Here is a 17387-nt window from a genome sequence, read left to right on the forward strand (position 1 = left end):
TGCTGCTGCTTAGAGATTTGCAGTTTTACCACAGGGAGACACAGTCCATGTACAAGCTGAAGTGGCTCAAGTTAATTGTTTCATCAGGGCCTGAAATACAAAAGTGCTCAGCTGCTAATTTGGGCACCGTTGATCGGTCCTGTTTGCAACATCTAGGGGCACTCCCGACCTCTGCGTCATCGCTAAGGCTTGGATATGGGTGGCTCTGAGCAGTATATGTCCAGCAGCACTGCAAGAACTCTTGGGTCTTTATTTGCAGTATTTGCTGTTGCACAGAGTGGGCTCTGGTCGATGACTGATACATTGTGGTAGCACAGGTGGACTTGTATCAGGGGTCATAGCATGATTGGTCTCACTTGGCTTGTAGTGGAAATTCATAGGGAGGATTGGAGACCTTGTTCAGACTTGTTTTGGAATTGTTTATACTCCCCAGCTTAGTTCACTTCATCTGTGCTGGACCATGCTGCCACATCTCAGGCAGTTTCTTCTTTCACAGTCAGGTGCTTGTTCACCTATCTTAGCTTGTAGACTTCAAGTTTCCAACATGCTGCACAGATTCCAGGTGATGGTCCCACCTCCAGAAAACTGTCTCTAACTCTGTTATCAGTTTAGATCTCAGCAGGCCTTTGAGTTCAGCAGATCGCGCTTTCACCTGGTCAGTGAAAAACTTGGGACTGGAGCAAAGTATGATAGTTTGGATACCGCTTTTATACACACATTCCAGACTGGTTTGCGACAGTTACTTTTCATAATTTGTTTTTCTTCTGCAAAGGTGATGACTCTCACAGAAGGTAGTGTCTGTGGTAGCTTCAACGGAAGCAACCATAATATGAGCACAATTAAATATGAAGACACTGCACCTGGCTGTCATCAGCCTTCTGTATTAATACTCTGGAGAGGCTAGCCCTGCCTAGAAGATTCAGTTTCTTTAACAGAATCTGATGAATCACCTCCCACTTCGCACTATCAAACCAAATGACAGTGATCAGGAAGGAAGAGATAATTATCTGACCCTGGCTAACAGGTTTAATCTAAGAAATAAGGCAGCCCTGTATCTAACCTTGTTTCTTTGACTGAGGGTATACCCACTAGCTTGGTAACCCATACAGTATACTTCTACTCTATAATTAGGCAGCCCGCCAGCCTCCATCTTGTTCTGTGTATTACCAAATGGATTCCACTGGTCTCTGGAGACTTGCAGTCAAACAGAATGGAGTCCTGCAGCCAGTCACAAGTCAACAAAGATGTCTGTGCAGGGTCTTACTTTACATTCAAGTGGAACTTTATACATGTTTGACCAGTAGGCTGCATACCTTTCCCTGAACAGAAACAAATGGCTGCTCATTCCTGCCAATGAGAGAATCCCTTCCCGTTTAACTCATTAATTGCCAACATGGAACTTGCTGGAAAAATCCTGAAACATGTCCCACAAAGTCAAATGGCCAGCAGCTTTACATCCTGCAGTATGCGGACAACACAATATTCTTGGACTATTCGGTGCTTGGCCTCGAGTAATTAGCGCTATAACCTCCTACTGATGACCCCTGGTTCAGAAATAAATTGTGAAATCAAACAATTTTACTTTTGTTGGGACTAGTGGTCAGGAAACCAGAGCAACATGTAATTTCCTTCGCACACAACTATAAATACCCTGGCATTGAATTTCAAGCTTCGGGCGCATCCTCACTTCACACAGAGCTGTCCAAAACGTATTACAGGGATTGCAGCTGTACTGCGTAAAGTGTCGGATACCTGCACAGGTCCCTCCCTATAGCCTGTGTTACAGGTCATAAATGCTAGGTGCTTGCCCTTGCCCCTTGAGGTTTTCTGGATAGGTTCGGAGGATGGCTAAACCTAATTCAGTCATTGCTATTCACATCAGTTTTCAGACTCACAAAGTCCACCAGGGAAGCTCAGATCCATCTGAAATGTAGTCTACCAGAACAAGGTGTGGCACAAAGAGCACACCTGCTGATGTTTTGGTTCAAACTAAAAATGGCTGAGGCCAAGAGGTTCAAATTTCATCTTTCAAGATATTACTTACCTTACCTCACCTTGGCAAACTGCCATAGACCAGGCCCTCGCTGATCCCCAAATGTTCCTACTATTGTCCTTGAACATCTCCCTATGGATGCTGAAAATGCCTCTTGAGAAGATCAGTGAAAATCCTTTCTGCAGTAAATGACCAGCTTCTGTTACAAAACAAGACCCACAATTAACTCGTAGTACCAGCTTATGCTGAGCCGAAGCTTCAACATTATTAACCTCTTCATTTGCTGAAATATAAAGAGTGAAAAATAGGTATCAAGCAAACCTTTGTATTTCCAAAATGGGCATAAGATAAGGTGTTGAGAAGCAGTGGTTATTTGCACATCTCTGAATTCCGGGGTGCCCATACTAGCATGTGAATTACAGGCCATTTCTCAAATAGACGTCTATTACACACTGTCTTACATTTGGAAGGAAAAATGTAGAGAAAGACAAGGGGCAATAACACTTGTTTTGCTATTCTGTGTTCCCCTAAGTCTCCCGATAAAAATGGTACCTCACTTGCGTGGGTAGGCCTAATGCTTGCGACAGGAAACGCAACATGGACACATCACATTTTTACGTTGAAATCCGTGTTTTTTTGCAAAGTGCCTAGCTGTAGATTTTGGCCTCTAGCTCAGCCAGCACCTAGGGAAACCTAGCAAACCTTGGCATTTTTGAAAACTTGACACCTAGGGGAATCTAAGATGAGGTGACTTGTGGTCCTCTGACCAGGTTCTGTTACCCAGAAACATTTGCAAACCTCAATATTTGGCTAAACAAATACATTTTCCTCACATTTCGGTGACAGAAAGTTCTGGAATCTGAGAGGAGCCACAAATTTCCTTCCACCCAGCGTTCCCCCAAGTCTCCCGATAAAATTGATACCTCACTTGTGTGGGTAGGCCTAGTGCCCGCAACAGGAAATGCCCCAAAACACAACGTGGATACATCCCATTTTTTGACAGAATACAGAGGTGTTTTTTGCAGAGTGCCTACCTGTAGATTTTGGCCTCTAGCTCAGCCGGCACCTAGGGAAACCTACCAAACCTGTGCATGTTTTAAAACTAGAGACCTTGGGGAATCCAAGATGGGGTGACTTGTGGGAATCTGACCAGGTTCTGTTACCCAGAATCCTTTGCAAACCTCAAAATTTGGCAAAAAAACCCACATTTTCCTCACATTTCGGTGACCGAAAGTTCTGGAATCTGGGAGGAGCCACAAATTTCCTTCCACCCAGCGTTCCCCCAAGCCTCCCGATAAAAATGGTACCTCACTTGTGTGGGTAGGCCTGGTGAACGCGACAAGAATAGATCACACAATGTTGGTCCTTACATGAGGCAGCGGTTGACCCTGGGGTGATCCATTCCTGACGCAGGCACTAGGTGTAGGCACTCAAGTGGGGTAGTGTTTTTATCAGGACACGTGAGGAATCACTGGGTGGTAGGAATTTTGTGGATCCCAGCATATTCCTGTAGTTTGTGTGAAAGAGATGCGAGAAAAATAGAGTTTTTATTCAACATTTCAGCTTTGCAGGGTATTCTGGGTAAGAAAACTTTGGGGAATTCACACAAGTCACACCCCTGTGGACTCCCCCGAATGTCTAGTTTCCAGAAATGTTTGGGTTTAGTGTGTTTCTCTATATGGCCGCCGAACCCAGGACCAAAAACACAGGTGCCTGCCTTACAAAACCAGTTTGTTTTGCGATAGATAATTTTTATGTCTTCTCAATACGATTTGGGCGGTGGAATTTGGGGCTGAACTAAATTGGGGAGCTCCCAAGAGAGCACTCTCTCTCTCTGCTTGCCGCCGCATTCACCTGCTCTCTGGGTTTGGCTAACCCACTATTACCCCGTTGCACAGACTGTTTGCGAAGGGATAGCAGGACTGTCCTCATCACCTCCCTCATAATTTACTGGAAGAGGAGTTATCGAATGGGACTCCTCTGACTAAAAAATCACTCCCAGAGTCTGCACCATTGTCCTACCCCTCAGATACTGTCTCAGTATCTGATGTCTCAGTCTCTGATCCTATGTCAGAGCTGTCCTCTATAACCCGAGTGACGGCAGCAGTCATCCATCAAGATGCCATCTCTGCTATTGGCTAAACTGTTGCTCTAAAACACTAGCCTACGTAGACAGTCGCAAAATCGATGGTGTGTGTGAGATACGTGCAACAGTAGAGGCCACCTTACCTGCGCTTCTTCCTCAATCAGCACATTCTTTCAAAACACTCAAACACCTTGTCACATACCATTCGTCACAGTCTTTAGCACCTCCTGCGCCCAGTCCAACAATCATTATTGGTGCTCCCACTCCCTCCTCCTTGGATTCCCTCATTACCACCCAGCAAAAGTGCCCTTCATCTCTCCATAGCCGCCCTCCACCCCGCACATACATTTAATTTGCATTATAGCGCAGGTAATGGCTGACTTTACTAATGTACTCAGCTATTTACATAAAATACAGGTTTGCTCTTTGCAGTAGGCATATAAACCTTCTGCCCTTCTTTATGGCACTAAAACTGCCACTAGACAAGTCTGACCCTTTTGTAGCAGAAACATAATCACAATACTTACTTTACTTTTTTATTGCTGCCTAAAAGCTACAGTTGAAAAGTGTCAGTTGAAGTATGTGCATTGCTTTGAAGACGCAACTGGTGGCAATTTTTTATATATATATATATATATATATATATATATATATATATATATAACTTTTATATGTAGGTCTGGTTTTCCTGGGGGCCAATCGCAGCCCTTTGGGGGCCAAAATGGGTCGCCCTGTCCATTTATTTTTTTTATTTTTTTTATTTTTATTTTTTTTAATAAAATTTAGCCCCTGGGGGGGCACCTACCTTTTTAAAAAACAAATATGCACCCGGTTGGGGAGTGTCGGGGGGGGGGGTGGGTGCGGGCGCAACCCGTTTTCCAAGGGGGCCGACCCCCCTCCCCCCCCCCCCCCCAAGTGAAATCCCTGGTGTCTAGTGGGACTCTCCCCTTTCTTACGAGGCCTTCCCGAACGTGGGGAAGGCCGTTTGTGTGCGGCCGCTTCCCTCTCCGATGGGGAAATCCATAAAGTGACGTCAGCGCGTCACAAAGGGGCGGGTGGGGGAGTGGGGAGTGGGGAGTGGGGAGACACGGAAGAGCTTCCGTGTCTCCAGGGGAACAAAAAATAAATAAATCCTTTATTAACCCTCTCCCTTGTGTCGGCCACCGCTCGTGACCCGCACCATGGAGGTAGTCCAAGGGGTTAATCTTTCTTCCTGTCAAAGGTGTCCAAACAAAATTTTCCAAGATTTCGTTTAAGCTTATTTGATGTAGAGGAAGTGGCTCAAATATGAAAGTAAGCCCGTCTGGATACCTCCTGTCACTTCTACTCCTATACGAAAGAATCCTTAGCCCATGTGCTGTGCACATGCCCACCATTTGAGTTTGAAAGAAGGCTGCTGCTAAAACCATAATTCACAGAATTGAACATTTGATTATGCCAGAAGACAATCGAGCACTGCTTCCAAAGGCGAAGACTTCAGACTGTTGGCAAGATTTTCCAAGTTTTTGGAGAAAGTTGCAGTGATGACTACTGAACAACTAAAGGTAGGCAGCTTGCCCCGGTGAAGCACAAACAATAGGACCTGCTGTATGCACTTATAAATTGATGCAGTTGTTTTAGTTTTTTTAAAATCTTGCCTCTGAGCCCTTATGCTATCAGGATAAAATTAAGCTGTTGAAGTCTGACATCTGGCCCCAGTGAAGCATGACTAACCTGCACTTCTCACATTGCTCTTCTTCACACGCTTCCATGCAACTTGATGCAGATGTTTACATGTGAAATTATTTTTAATTTTACTGCACTGAGAGCTGCTACTATTAGATAAAACAGTTTTAATATGTTATCTGTTTCTAGGATATATGGACTCCATTGTATTTTTATCTATGAATTTTTATCTATGAATGAATTGTTTGGGTTCAACAATATTTGAATGGTTTTAATTGACTGTCAAATGAAGGATTTAAACACAAGACTAGAATGCACACTTGGTATGCTCTTCCAGATCATAGAGCTAGGATCTGGGCCTGTGCCATGATGATAAGTCTAGGCTTGAGTTGCCTGCATGATTGTTATGTGGACTGGGCCAAACAAAATCAGGATACCACGTAACCTAGAGTTGTCTTCACCCAGGGCTAAGATGCAAGCCTTTAATACCATGTAGGGGACATTCCTGCCCCAACAACCACTTTCCAGAATATTGTAAATCCTTTCTGTGAATGATTTGATGTTCAGTGTCTTTCTTAACCAACTGTTCTCATTAAAATCATTACTTAAGGGTTCTAAATTGAAATGAGTACATATGCCTGTTATTCTACCAACTGAAATTAAGCATATGTTTGCAGAGAGCGTGGTGTGTGTAATTGGCAGTCCCCTTAAGATCGCCCTGCTAAGAGTTTTTAAAGAGCACATTTTTGCCATTAGAATGTACTGCTCATACCATAAAAATGTTTCCATAAAAGCAGTTGTTAAATTGCTAAGGGAATGTAATAATGATATTGGCCAGGCACTCATTTTCTCAGCGTGTTATGTGCCCAAGATATAAAAGTAGATAACATCACAAACTAATTTACTTTCTTTGAAGTGTAAGTCAGAGCTTTATCCAGCCTTTCAGTTTTTCAGAGCAAACACTTGATGGCAATGAACATTTAATATTATGGCTGTCAGGATGTTATCCTAACCTGATAAAACCAAATGTATGGGGATTTCAGTTATCCCATGCTTTGAAGTGCCTATCTTTTATTTTATTCTGTCTGCTCCTTGAAAAAAAAAACATTTACTGATCTTCTCATTGCCTCATAAACTCCTTTTCTATACCCATTGTATGAGAAAATGAAGACTGTAGTTTAATGTAAACCTCATTAGGAGCCAATGCCCCCCACCTGCTACCAACCTGAGCCACCTTTAGAGTGTGCCGCCAGTTCACCTTTGTAGCCGTTTCACTTTCAAAGAAACACAACTGACAATCTTTGCTAATTCCAAAAAGGAAATGTAATCAGATTTTATAGCACTGTATTGCCATTAGTTTGGCCTTGCAGCATTGTTGGATTTGTGTACTGTCTCATTCTGGTCTTGAGGCATCTGGCACCAACTGAAGTCGGTGCGTCTGTGTTTAGTTTTTTTCCCAGTATCATCTTTAGAGGGGGTTAAATAATTTTTTCAAGTTGTTCGGTTGTAGTGGTTGTTGTCTGAAGCCAGAGATATTTACCAAATCAAGGGTTGGTCAGTGTATTACCTGGAGTGAGGAATATAGTGTCTTGTTATGGTCCATAGTGTCCCTTTCAATCAATCTAATTGGAGGATTGTGGTATTTTGCGTATTTATATAGAACTTACTAAATGTTTAGGCATTTTTTCAGAGGACATCATGGGAATCCCTTGGCACCAAGTGTTAGTGATTGGTTTGTGTCTAAGGTTTACAGTTTGTCAAGCTGTTTATCATGTGGCTGTCATGCATTTTTGATAGTCTTCTCATTGTGGTTTATTATGCAGTTCATTCAGGAAGTAGAATATTTATTGTTGCCATGTATTTGGGTTATAGAGGATGAATGCCATTCTTGACTTCATCATTAATACAATGCTACATAGGAGATATATCATCTGTAAGGTTTTTCTTTCTATCAACTATGGGAGGTGCACTGTCGGATATATGGTGCTGCATGCCTTCGTCTTGCACAAAAGTTGAAAAAAAAATCATGAAGTTATGGGAAAGATATCAAAGCTGCAACTGTATACGTCCCAATAAAGACAAACAAATCTTTAATAACAGTTCGAGTGTCAGCTGATCTTTGTTGCCATACCCATAGGAATCTGGAGCAAGAGTCAACAGTGACTAACATGTATTTGTATGCAGCATCAGGTTTCTGAGGACCACACTTGTCCTGGTACACACATTGTACTGGTTTGTTGGGAATTATGAGGTGTCTGTGGTGGGCGCTAGATGGTGGATTATTTTATTTGTTGACAGATGTCACAACAAAGAACATACTGTTAGGTCTGTTTATATAGACTTGGCCACCAGGAACGTTTTTGAAATACGGAAATAGTAGCTGTCACACCTGCATGAGCAGATGCAACTTCCTCATGTGCTGCTTTTATTAACTCTGGTCTTTAATCTTGTTTGGGGATCACATGATTACTCACCCCTGGTATTGTTACAAAGGCAATATTCTTGGCACTTATGTGGTAGGAATATTTGCTGGGATACGCCTTTGGTAAGGGCTTGCTTTCAGCCGAAGCTTTCACAGCAGCCAGAGTTTCATCATCCAACCTTGCTTATGAACTAGTAATTGAAGCAGCAGGAGCTGTGGCTACAGCAGAACCCGTGGCTACTGCTGACTTGGCTGCTTCATAAGCCTAGTTATTGCCTGCAACATGTAATCCTACGTGTTGATGACCCAGTGTTTGAACCACATGGGCATTGAGTGGCATTTCTTCCAGATCTGATACTTTTCTCTGCATTAATCTGTGTTTGATGGTCTTCCCCCTTGACTCTTTGAACCCATTTTGCCACCAGTAATGCAAATATTCGTTAAAGGACGGAACACAACAGTACGAATCACACTCTTAGTATTAGTTGTTTGGGATCCGTATGCTCCAGTGCCGATACCAGAGCCGTAAGCTCTGGCAGTTCAGTGCAATTCCCTCGGGTATGTTTGTAAGGGTTTTGAGGAATGCAGTTGCCATCCTTCATGACACCACTCACAGCTGCACAGGCTGCAGAGCACTGTTTTGTGCCTACAGCCGGTAGCACTGAACCGTCAGTATAAAATCACAATTGATAACGATACAAAGGCAGGGTATTTGTCGGTATTGTGTATTCAAGGTTGTATTGGAGAAATTCTTGAGTCTGAAGTTTTGGATAAAAAACATAGTCTACATCAGTGGCAGTCAGAGACGCTGACCATTGGATCTAGTGCAGATACAATGCTTTTGTGTTTAGGATGCTGGTTATTGTAACAGCTGTGAGGGCTGGCATGGGGGTACGACACTAATGCGTTTCCCCAGGGCCAGAGGTCTCTCTTTTATGACAGCCATCTGGACAGCAGTCTGAATTTTTTCAGTGCGAGGAAAGTGTAGTTCAGCTGAGGAATACAGGTGTGTGATTTGTATTCTGTAGGTACCGTGTGGCCTTCATGGAATGTTACATAGATGAATCCGATAGCACAAGCACCTACTCCGATTACCAAATTTTTTTTGTTATCACATGTGTAAATGTTTTGCTTCAAGCATGTCCTTCTGCAATGCTCTGAGAACGCAGGTGCTTGACTGTCCAATATTTACCTGAAATGTTTGACCGTATTAAATCGTTCTATGGTTTTATACGTTGTTCATAGTCCGAAATGTAAGTTCTACCAGAGTTGAAAAAGCCCACTAATGATTGCAGCTTTTTAATGATGTTTGGTGGTTGTAATTGGGTTCATTTTTCTAGAAAGATAGGCTCCTGGTTCTTTCCTTTATCTGATAACTTGTATCCCAAAAGCAAGACATTAAGAGGCTATTTTTTTGTTTCTTAAATTGAATTTGTAGCCTATTTCGGCAAATACCACTTCAGTGCGGGATACCCATCTTAAATGTTGTAAGAGATCATTATCTGTAAGGTAATATCTATATAGGCAACACGTTTGGGTCAGTGTTGTGTAAACTGGATGTTACATGTGTTAAGAACTGTCCAGGACTGTTCTTGTATCCTTGGGGGAGCCCAAATTTTTTTTTTGTAAGTCTAATGCGCTAAATACTGGTAAATCCATGCTTTCAGACACTATTTTCTGTCATAAAAAACATTGGAAATTATTAATCAGTGCTGTGTGGTGTGCATTTTGAATAGCAGATGTGCATGCATGACTTAAGTGTCTGTAATCTAAGAGTATTCTATAAGAGTGATCCGGCTTAGCTACAGTAAACAAGGGGTTGTTCATTGTCGAGTCACAGGGCTTAACTACACCCAGATGCTCGAGCTGTGTGAGTATTTCTCTCATTGGTGCTTTAGCCTCATGTTTAGGGGATATTGAGGCTGTGGTTGTGAGCTAATATGTATTATGTGGTAGGGAGAGGCTATGTCCCATACTACATGATTAGGCATTGGCACAAGCCCCCGCACAGTATTGCAATCTACTGCATAAGCTTCCCCTAATTTCCTAGAAATGAGAGGTGAGAAAGAAGGCATAATAACTTCTTTCATGAGTGGAAGGCTGTGGGCAGATTCTGGTGGCCAATCCGTTTCTGCCAATAAGATATTGTAGCGCAGTGCGATTACATGTTGGATGTTGTTATGACTTCTCAATAGTCATTAGTTGCTGTCATATCCAGAAGCTCTTGATGTTTCTGGCGAACTATTGTGACCTCTGTCGCGCTGTCTAGCAGAGTCCGTGCCCACTTCCTGTTCTTCCTTAAGCTTCTCGGCATGCGTGGCATTTCAGGTCGAAATAGCTGCCACCATTTTCTTTTTAAACTGTTATTTCTGTAGGGAAAGTTTCTCTTCCTTTTTTATGGATAGTTCATAGGAATGTTGTGAATCTTTTCTCGATTTCACACATTTGTTTCGTTGTTCGGTATGCCCACCTCTCTCACTTCTTTTATCCAGTGAGTACTAAAAGGAATGAGATTGACGTGTCTTAGTATATTGATATCTATCTGGAGTTTTCAAACTATCTCTATTTCTTACGTAGTATTGTTTTTCAGAGGTCTCCGGATGTAGAGATTCTCCTCTCTGTTTTACATTTATCTTTTATTTGTTTTTTTTTTGTTGTTTTTTTTTATCCCAGCGTGTGTGTGTGTGTGTGTGTGTGTATATAAATATATATATATATATATAAATATATATATATATATATCATTTTTTTGTATTTTTTTTACCATCTGGTGCGTGCTTGGTAGAATCCTTATTGGATTTCTCTTGTAGTTGTGGTTCACTCTGTCTGGCTCCCAAACTATCCCGACCTGTACTTGAATAGGTTTCAGCGATAATCTTTGGCAGCTCATGCTCCTGATCCTGTACAGGAACATCCCTTAGCCACTGGCGTACTGCCAGAGATACTGCTTCCCCTTTAAGATTACTTAATATTATTGAGGATACTTTGGCAAAGTTGCCCATTAATTGCATCCCCAGGTTTAGGGCTGGGGCAGCCCCATATTCATCTTGAATTTCTTTCAACACTTCCGGAAGATTTGCAAGTGTTGGTATACCGTGTGCGGTAGTGTAGAGTGCAGCAAATACTGCACTCCATGTGGTGCAGTTATCCCCTGAGGGAACTCTCCCGAATGGCAAACACATAGTGAGAATTCTTTGTTTATCTAGGGGTGCCACATGGGCAAACACTGCTTCCAAAACGCGTATTTTTTGTGCTAACCAAACCGGAATTTCTTCATGTACGGTGGGTACTTTACCAATGATTGAATACACTCGTCGCAGGATTAATACCTGCTGTGACCATATGTGGTTGCACTGAAGCAGCCCTTGCTGGGGCACTATTTAGTGATTGCATCACATATTGTATTAGAAGTCTATATACTTGTACTAACTCATTATACAGATGGTGCACTTCCACTAATGTCATTGTATTGGGATTAGAGCAGGGGCCTCCAACGAGTAGCTCATGAGTTACTAGTAGCTCTCGAGCTACCCATAAGTAGCTCTCCTGTGTGTAGCCCAACCATAAAAAACTGAAACGTTTATATTTAAAACAAACATGAAAACTTTTCACATGTGGCCAGTATTGAAATTCTAATAATATTCGCAGCTCTGGATGATTTTCACTAACATAAGTAGCTTTTTACTACAAAAAAGGTTGGAGACTCCTGCTTAGGGTGTGGTGTATATATGCAGTACCATCATTACTCTAAGGACCTAGTCTAACATTTTGTGCAATGTTTGATAGGGCACCATAAAGCCAATTTTGGTGTTCTTGCTAAGATAGTGGTATTTCTAAATATGCATATGCTATGTATTGTTTGTGCGTTAGCATGAGTTTTTTGATAAAAGGTGTGGTGGATGTGTGTGTTTGTGTGTGTGTGTGTGTGTTCCCATCTACTGCTGAAAAAGTGACCCAAGAGTAAAAGAAAATGTCACTTCTATATGCTGGATTTGTCTCAACTACAAATGTAACTGCTCCTCCCTCCTCTGTGAGGCATTATTTATTAAGTGATTTGTGAGTGGGAGCCAAATGTTTGCTGCAATCACAACCGGTTGGTGTTCCGCCATATTTCAAAATTTGTATGGTTCAGGGATAAGGACACCAGCTGGGGATTTAATTATTTTTAATGTTCAAGATTAAACAACCTGAACTGATAAATAGGTACTTCCTATCTTAGCTGACGAGGATATCCCTAATGGCACAAACGTCTCCGTTCAGGGTAATTAAGTTGTCTTTAGCATGTAATGAGACAGAGGTACTTGGAAGATCTATAATTCATGTCTAACCAATGTTGGAGGTTCCATGTCATAAAGACGCCCAGTTATGGTAACAAGACTGCTGGATTTGGGCGGCAGCACCACCGAGCACAGGGGACTGAGTCTAATCCTGCACCTTGGTACAGCTGTCTGCCTAACCCTTCCGGCCAGCTAGCAGCACCTCATCAGTACCCAAGAGTAAAGAAGATTTGTTCCAGCCCTTCGCATGACATCTAGATTTGTCAGGGAAACCCTTGGTGGAACAGATCTTACCCCTTTCTCTCTGTCTCATGTGTCTCACAGCAACAAAGACAAACAAAAGCAGTAATAGCTTCAATACATTTTATTGAATCAACTGCATTCTATGTAAGAAGGCATGAATTGTGATTAAAGAGATGATAAAACTTAATAAAAGCAAAGCGGTAACAAAGAAAGTGAAACTTGGGAAAAGTCCCACCATACTGTCATAATATTGGTTGTAAAATCCCTACCTGCACTACTTATATTCTATTCAATGTGGCAGTGTAAGCCCTAATCTGCCCCTTTCTCCCCCAAAGGAACTCGTCCCTCATACCTGTATTTGTAGGTAAAGAAGAGGTCTTTTGGTCTGCTGGGAGCACACCCACATTGAGGTGCACAACATACAATGGCAACTGGCTGGAATTCCCCGCTATCGTATAAGGGGCAGTGAGGTGTTTTATTATAAACCATCTGGTGTTCTGAGAAACTGCCCTGACGTCACAACACATATGTTTCTGTGTAGACGACATGATAAATGCTTTGGGCCAGCAATAACTCGTAACTTATCACGTTCAGCTTTGAGCAATGTACAGTGTGAAAGTATCGTGCAGAGAAATGAACAACAGAATTCTATGCGGAAGGACAACGGATTAAAATAATAAAAACATCTCCATTGATGTATTTTTTTAAAACCCTTTGTGTCAGCTCAGCTTCTTTTTTCTTTTTTTTTTTTTTTTTACTCACCCCGTTCCTATGTTGCTGCCCTGCCCCTCTCTGATCACCGTTACTCCCCGTCTCCTCAGTGACTCCCCGCCAATAGTTTTACATACAATATAAATATTAAATTTACTGCTTCAAAATCTGAAGTGCCTTCTTGAAAGAGTAACTAAAAATGTTTTTACAAATAAAATGGCTGATGCACTGTCATGATTCTTTTGTGCGTGTGTGAGGACGCATACTTATGTAGAAGTCAGTATGCTGCAGCTGCCATTGTGGTTTTTTTTTTTTGTTACAAATGCTGTCTGGTATCACGAACATAAATTGGCAACCCGAAAGGTCGGCTAATGCCTTTCAAAGTCCAGACCGATTGGATTTGCCAGTGCTTGTTTAGTTAGTATCATGCATTTGAGGTTGCACAGGTGTTGTCCACAGATAATTAGTGTGGGATGATGGTAGGATATTTATTAAACATGCATATATTGAGATTGATGTTTAATGGCTTGGTGCCACTTCTAATTTGGCTCTTTCTCTGTTGTTGCCCCTCACTTCCTCCTTTCTCTCTTCTCTCTTTGGTCTGCTTCTCTGCCTTTGTACTGTTTCATCTTGCTCTAACCACTCTGCTGTTTCCTCTCTAACTGCTTCCCTCTTTGGCTCCTATCTCCCTTTCACAGGTTATGTCTCTCCATCACAGACTTTCACCCTGATACCTGGAATCCTGCATGGTCTGTATCAACGATATTGACTGGACTATTAAGCTTTATGGTGGAGAAGGGACCGACGCTGGGCAGTATAGAGACTTCAGACTTCACAGTATGTTTTTAGCTTTACTTGGTGCACTGCCCTTGGTAATAACAGTATAGTTGTGATAAACCTGTTGGTAAAGAATGTGCCACCTACTTGTTGGCAAGCCTGCTTGACTGTGTCTCTTCATTTATCAACAACGTTTTTGTAAATGCTGTGTTTCAGCCTGTTTGTCCTGTATGTCGTGGCGTGTTCAATTTAGTAAAACAATTCAAAATTGTTAGCTTATTTTCTCCCCAACCAAGTCTCCCTTACAACCCCATATAGGAATCCTTCAAAAACTAAGAAACAAGTGGTGCATGAAAAAATCAATTTACCTCTTCCCAACCAATATTGATAATAGCCAGAGTCTGTCTTTGGTATATGAATGTTTGGCGTGGCTGAGAGCTCTGTGGTTGAGCTTGGAGTATGCCAGTCCCATGGATGAAGGACAATCAGTCTTAGTTATCCATTCCTTGTTCATCTCATTTGATGGCATGCTTAAATGTGCTGGGCATTGTTTGTTAGGTAATTGATTGCAAGTGTATAGAAAGGGTTCAACCCAGGATGATGCTTTACCAGTTTCTCCTTAATAAAATATCTCTAACTGAGAAGTTTAGTCTGTCCTTTCATCGGTTGCTTGTTACTGTTACGTAAAACTAGGAAATCCTGCTTGGCTAGTACAAGATTTAGTGGCTTTTTTGGATTGAAAGTGGTCTTATGGCAAGGAGAGCTGTTTTACACTGTTCTGCTTCTCATTTTTGTAAGTGCTGTTTTCCCTTCGTTTGCTCAGCAATCCATGGTCCTACAGAGACAACATAATTGCTTCATCAAACCACTAGTAGAGCATAAGGCTCTGCATACCAGGGAATGCACCCAATGAGTGCCTACAGTGTGCCTTGACAGAGTGCACACTCAAATAACTATTTGCCTACCAAGGCAATCTACTTGACTCCATGTAAGAAATACCAGTTTGCAGGCTTTGAAACTGTGATCATTGTCACATGCCTTTCATAATAAAGTCAGACATACAGCCTTTATTGTAACTTTTCATTGTAAACAGATCAGACCCATAATATTTGACTTAACTATTCCCACTGAAACGTTCGGGCCTGTAGCTTTTAAAATGAACCTGTCACCATATCCAAAAAGTTCTCCCACACTGAGCATAAGCACAGCAAAGAACAGGTGTGCAGTCAAGAAATTATAAATATGTACAGAATTATAGTTCTATAATAATAATATACAACCCTAATGGGGGCCTAACAAGTTTTCTTGAAGTTCAAGTCTTGTACACCACGTGTTTGTCAGAGAGGGTAACCAGCTGACTACATTAACAAGGGTGATTCCGTGCTAAAAAAACACATTTCTACTGGCTTTAGGACATCCATAGGGACCTATTATGTTGCACATATCATTTTTACAATAGGTAAGCCAGGAGTACTGCATTTGTTAAAACATTTTGAGCAACTGTACTAATAAACATGCATTCGCTCATTTTTTACTACAATGCATAGGTCAAATTTGAGTTTTTACCAGTGTACAACACACTTGACCTGAGAAACATTTACTGCAGTGGGACCTGCCACATGGAGAAAACAAAGGCGATGAATAAGTAGGGTATGAAACTACTGGAGCAAGAAAGATGGCCAAAACTGAAATTCCCCTGATCTGTAGCTAAGTATGTCTCCACTAAGCTATACAGTAGTTTAGTGCACAGACTTAGCAGTAAGCTAATAGGCGATGGAGCTGGGTTGCTCACTACCCAAATTGAGACATTAAGGCCCGCATTATGAGTCAGGTGGTCCTAGGACTGCCAGGCTTATGGGGGCCCCTGCACTGCTTATGCACTTGCCATAGGCAGTGCTAGGGCCCCCATGGGCAGCCCTGTCGTGCTTTTCACTGCCTGCTCTATTACAAGCCGGCGTCAATGTTGTGGGTAGTTTCCTGCTGGGCCTGCAGGCAGAAATGCTGTTTCCGCCCACTGGCACAGCGGGAAAGTCATAATGGGGCCAGCTGGAGGAACATCTAACTGGTGGTCTTCTGGATCCGAGAGTTTGGCCCTAAATGTTTTACTTGTTGATAGCAGTACTGTGCTGCTTACAGTAAATATAAAAGCACGCACAGATGGTCTTCGCAATTACCTGTTATTTGTGGCCTCTCCAGTTTTATAAATAGCCTCTTGTGTGCCCCCCTCTAAAAGCCACTGCTAGTGACGCCACGGTTTGAAGTTGCTTCCATCACAAGGAGGCACATTACAAAATCTTGAAATACTTAACAACAAAACTGGCATCCAGCTAACCCCATAAATTAAACTCGATCGGTGCACTGTGGATAAGTTGTTACAAGACCATAGACGTTTCTTGTTCTATCAATTCCAGGTACCTGCTAACCCCATCCGAAAACAGGGATCCCTACTAACGTGGGCAGGGCAGGTGTCTCCAGCCAGACTTGGCCACGTGCAAAACATTATGCTGCAGTAAACACATTACATTTAGCTCCAGATAGAAATTGTGAAGTTTGCAAAATAGTTTTAACCACGTAATTAGTAAGGGGTAGAGGAGTCGTGGATCCTGGACTTAATATTTTGTTTTAGCTTGTCTTGCTAATTAATAAAAAGCTTCCCGGGTGCACGGGTGTAATTCTAGTGTCGCTCAACTTTGCAGCAGTTCAAAGCTAAGAACATCTGATCTTAATCCTATGTTATATTAATAACTATACTATAATAATGTCTCATTATTTCCCCACAGAAGAGACAGCTGGCTGCCCAAAGCTTAGCATTTAATTTGAAAGATAAAGTTTTCTGTGAGCTGTTTCCAGAAATAGTGGAGGTAAGAAAGACCTTTTTCTGTTTCCATCAGGTTTCCACAGCTATGTATTGCATGCAATCTTGGACTTGTATTGTTGCCTAGAACATGCCTTTTTGGTGATAGAATTATTGTGTTAACCAGTAAGCATCAAGATCTAAGGCAATCCCTTCTGTATCAAAATTGATGCACCCTTTCAAAGTAGCAATTAGAAAGTGTACCACAAAGCACGATGTACTGCTCATTTGGGGCGAAAGTGAACATCTCAAAAAGAAATACTCAACTAACAAGCACACATAAGCAAATGCGGCCATTTTGCAAAAATGTTGAACTTGTGGGCATAGCTTTTCTTACCCTTTGCTAAAACATAGTCTGC

The 17387-nt window shown here is 41.9% G+C and overlaps 1 protein-coding gene across 3 annotated transcripts in view; it reads left to right on the forward strand.

The window, feature by feature from the left end:
* The window catches only part of UBE2J2 (ubiquitin conjugating enzyme E2 J2), a 133791-nt gene that overhangs the window by 85765 nt on the left and 30639 nt on the right, over positions 1–17387 (forward strand). For all 3 annotated transcript variants that reach the window (XM_069241089.1, XM_069241090.1, XM_069241088.1), the window contains exons 5-6: positions 14096–14234; positions 16955–17035. In XM_069241089.1, coding sequence (XP_069097190.1) covers positions 14096–14234; positions 16955–17035 — 220 coding nt within the window. The remainder of the gene's footprint in view (positions 1–14095; positions 14235–16954; positions 17036–17387) is intronic.

This window comes from Pleurodeles waltl, chromosome 6 (genome assembly GCF_031143425.1).
Source record: "Pleurodeles waltl isolate 20211129_DDA chromosome 6, aPleWal1.hap1.20221129, whole genome shotgun sequence".
NCBI classification, from domain to species: domain Eukaryota; kingdom Metazoa; phylum Chordata; class Amphibia; order Caudata; family Salamandridae; genus Pleurodeles; species Pleurodeles waltl.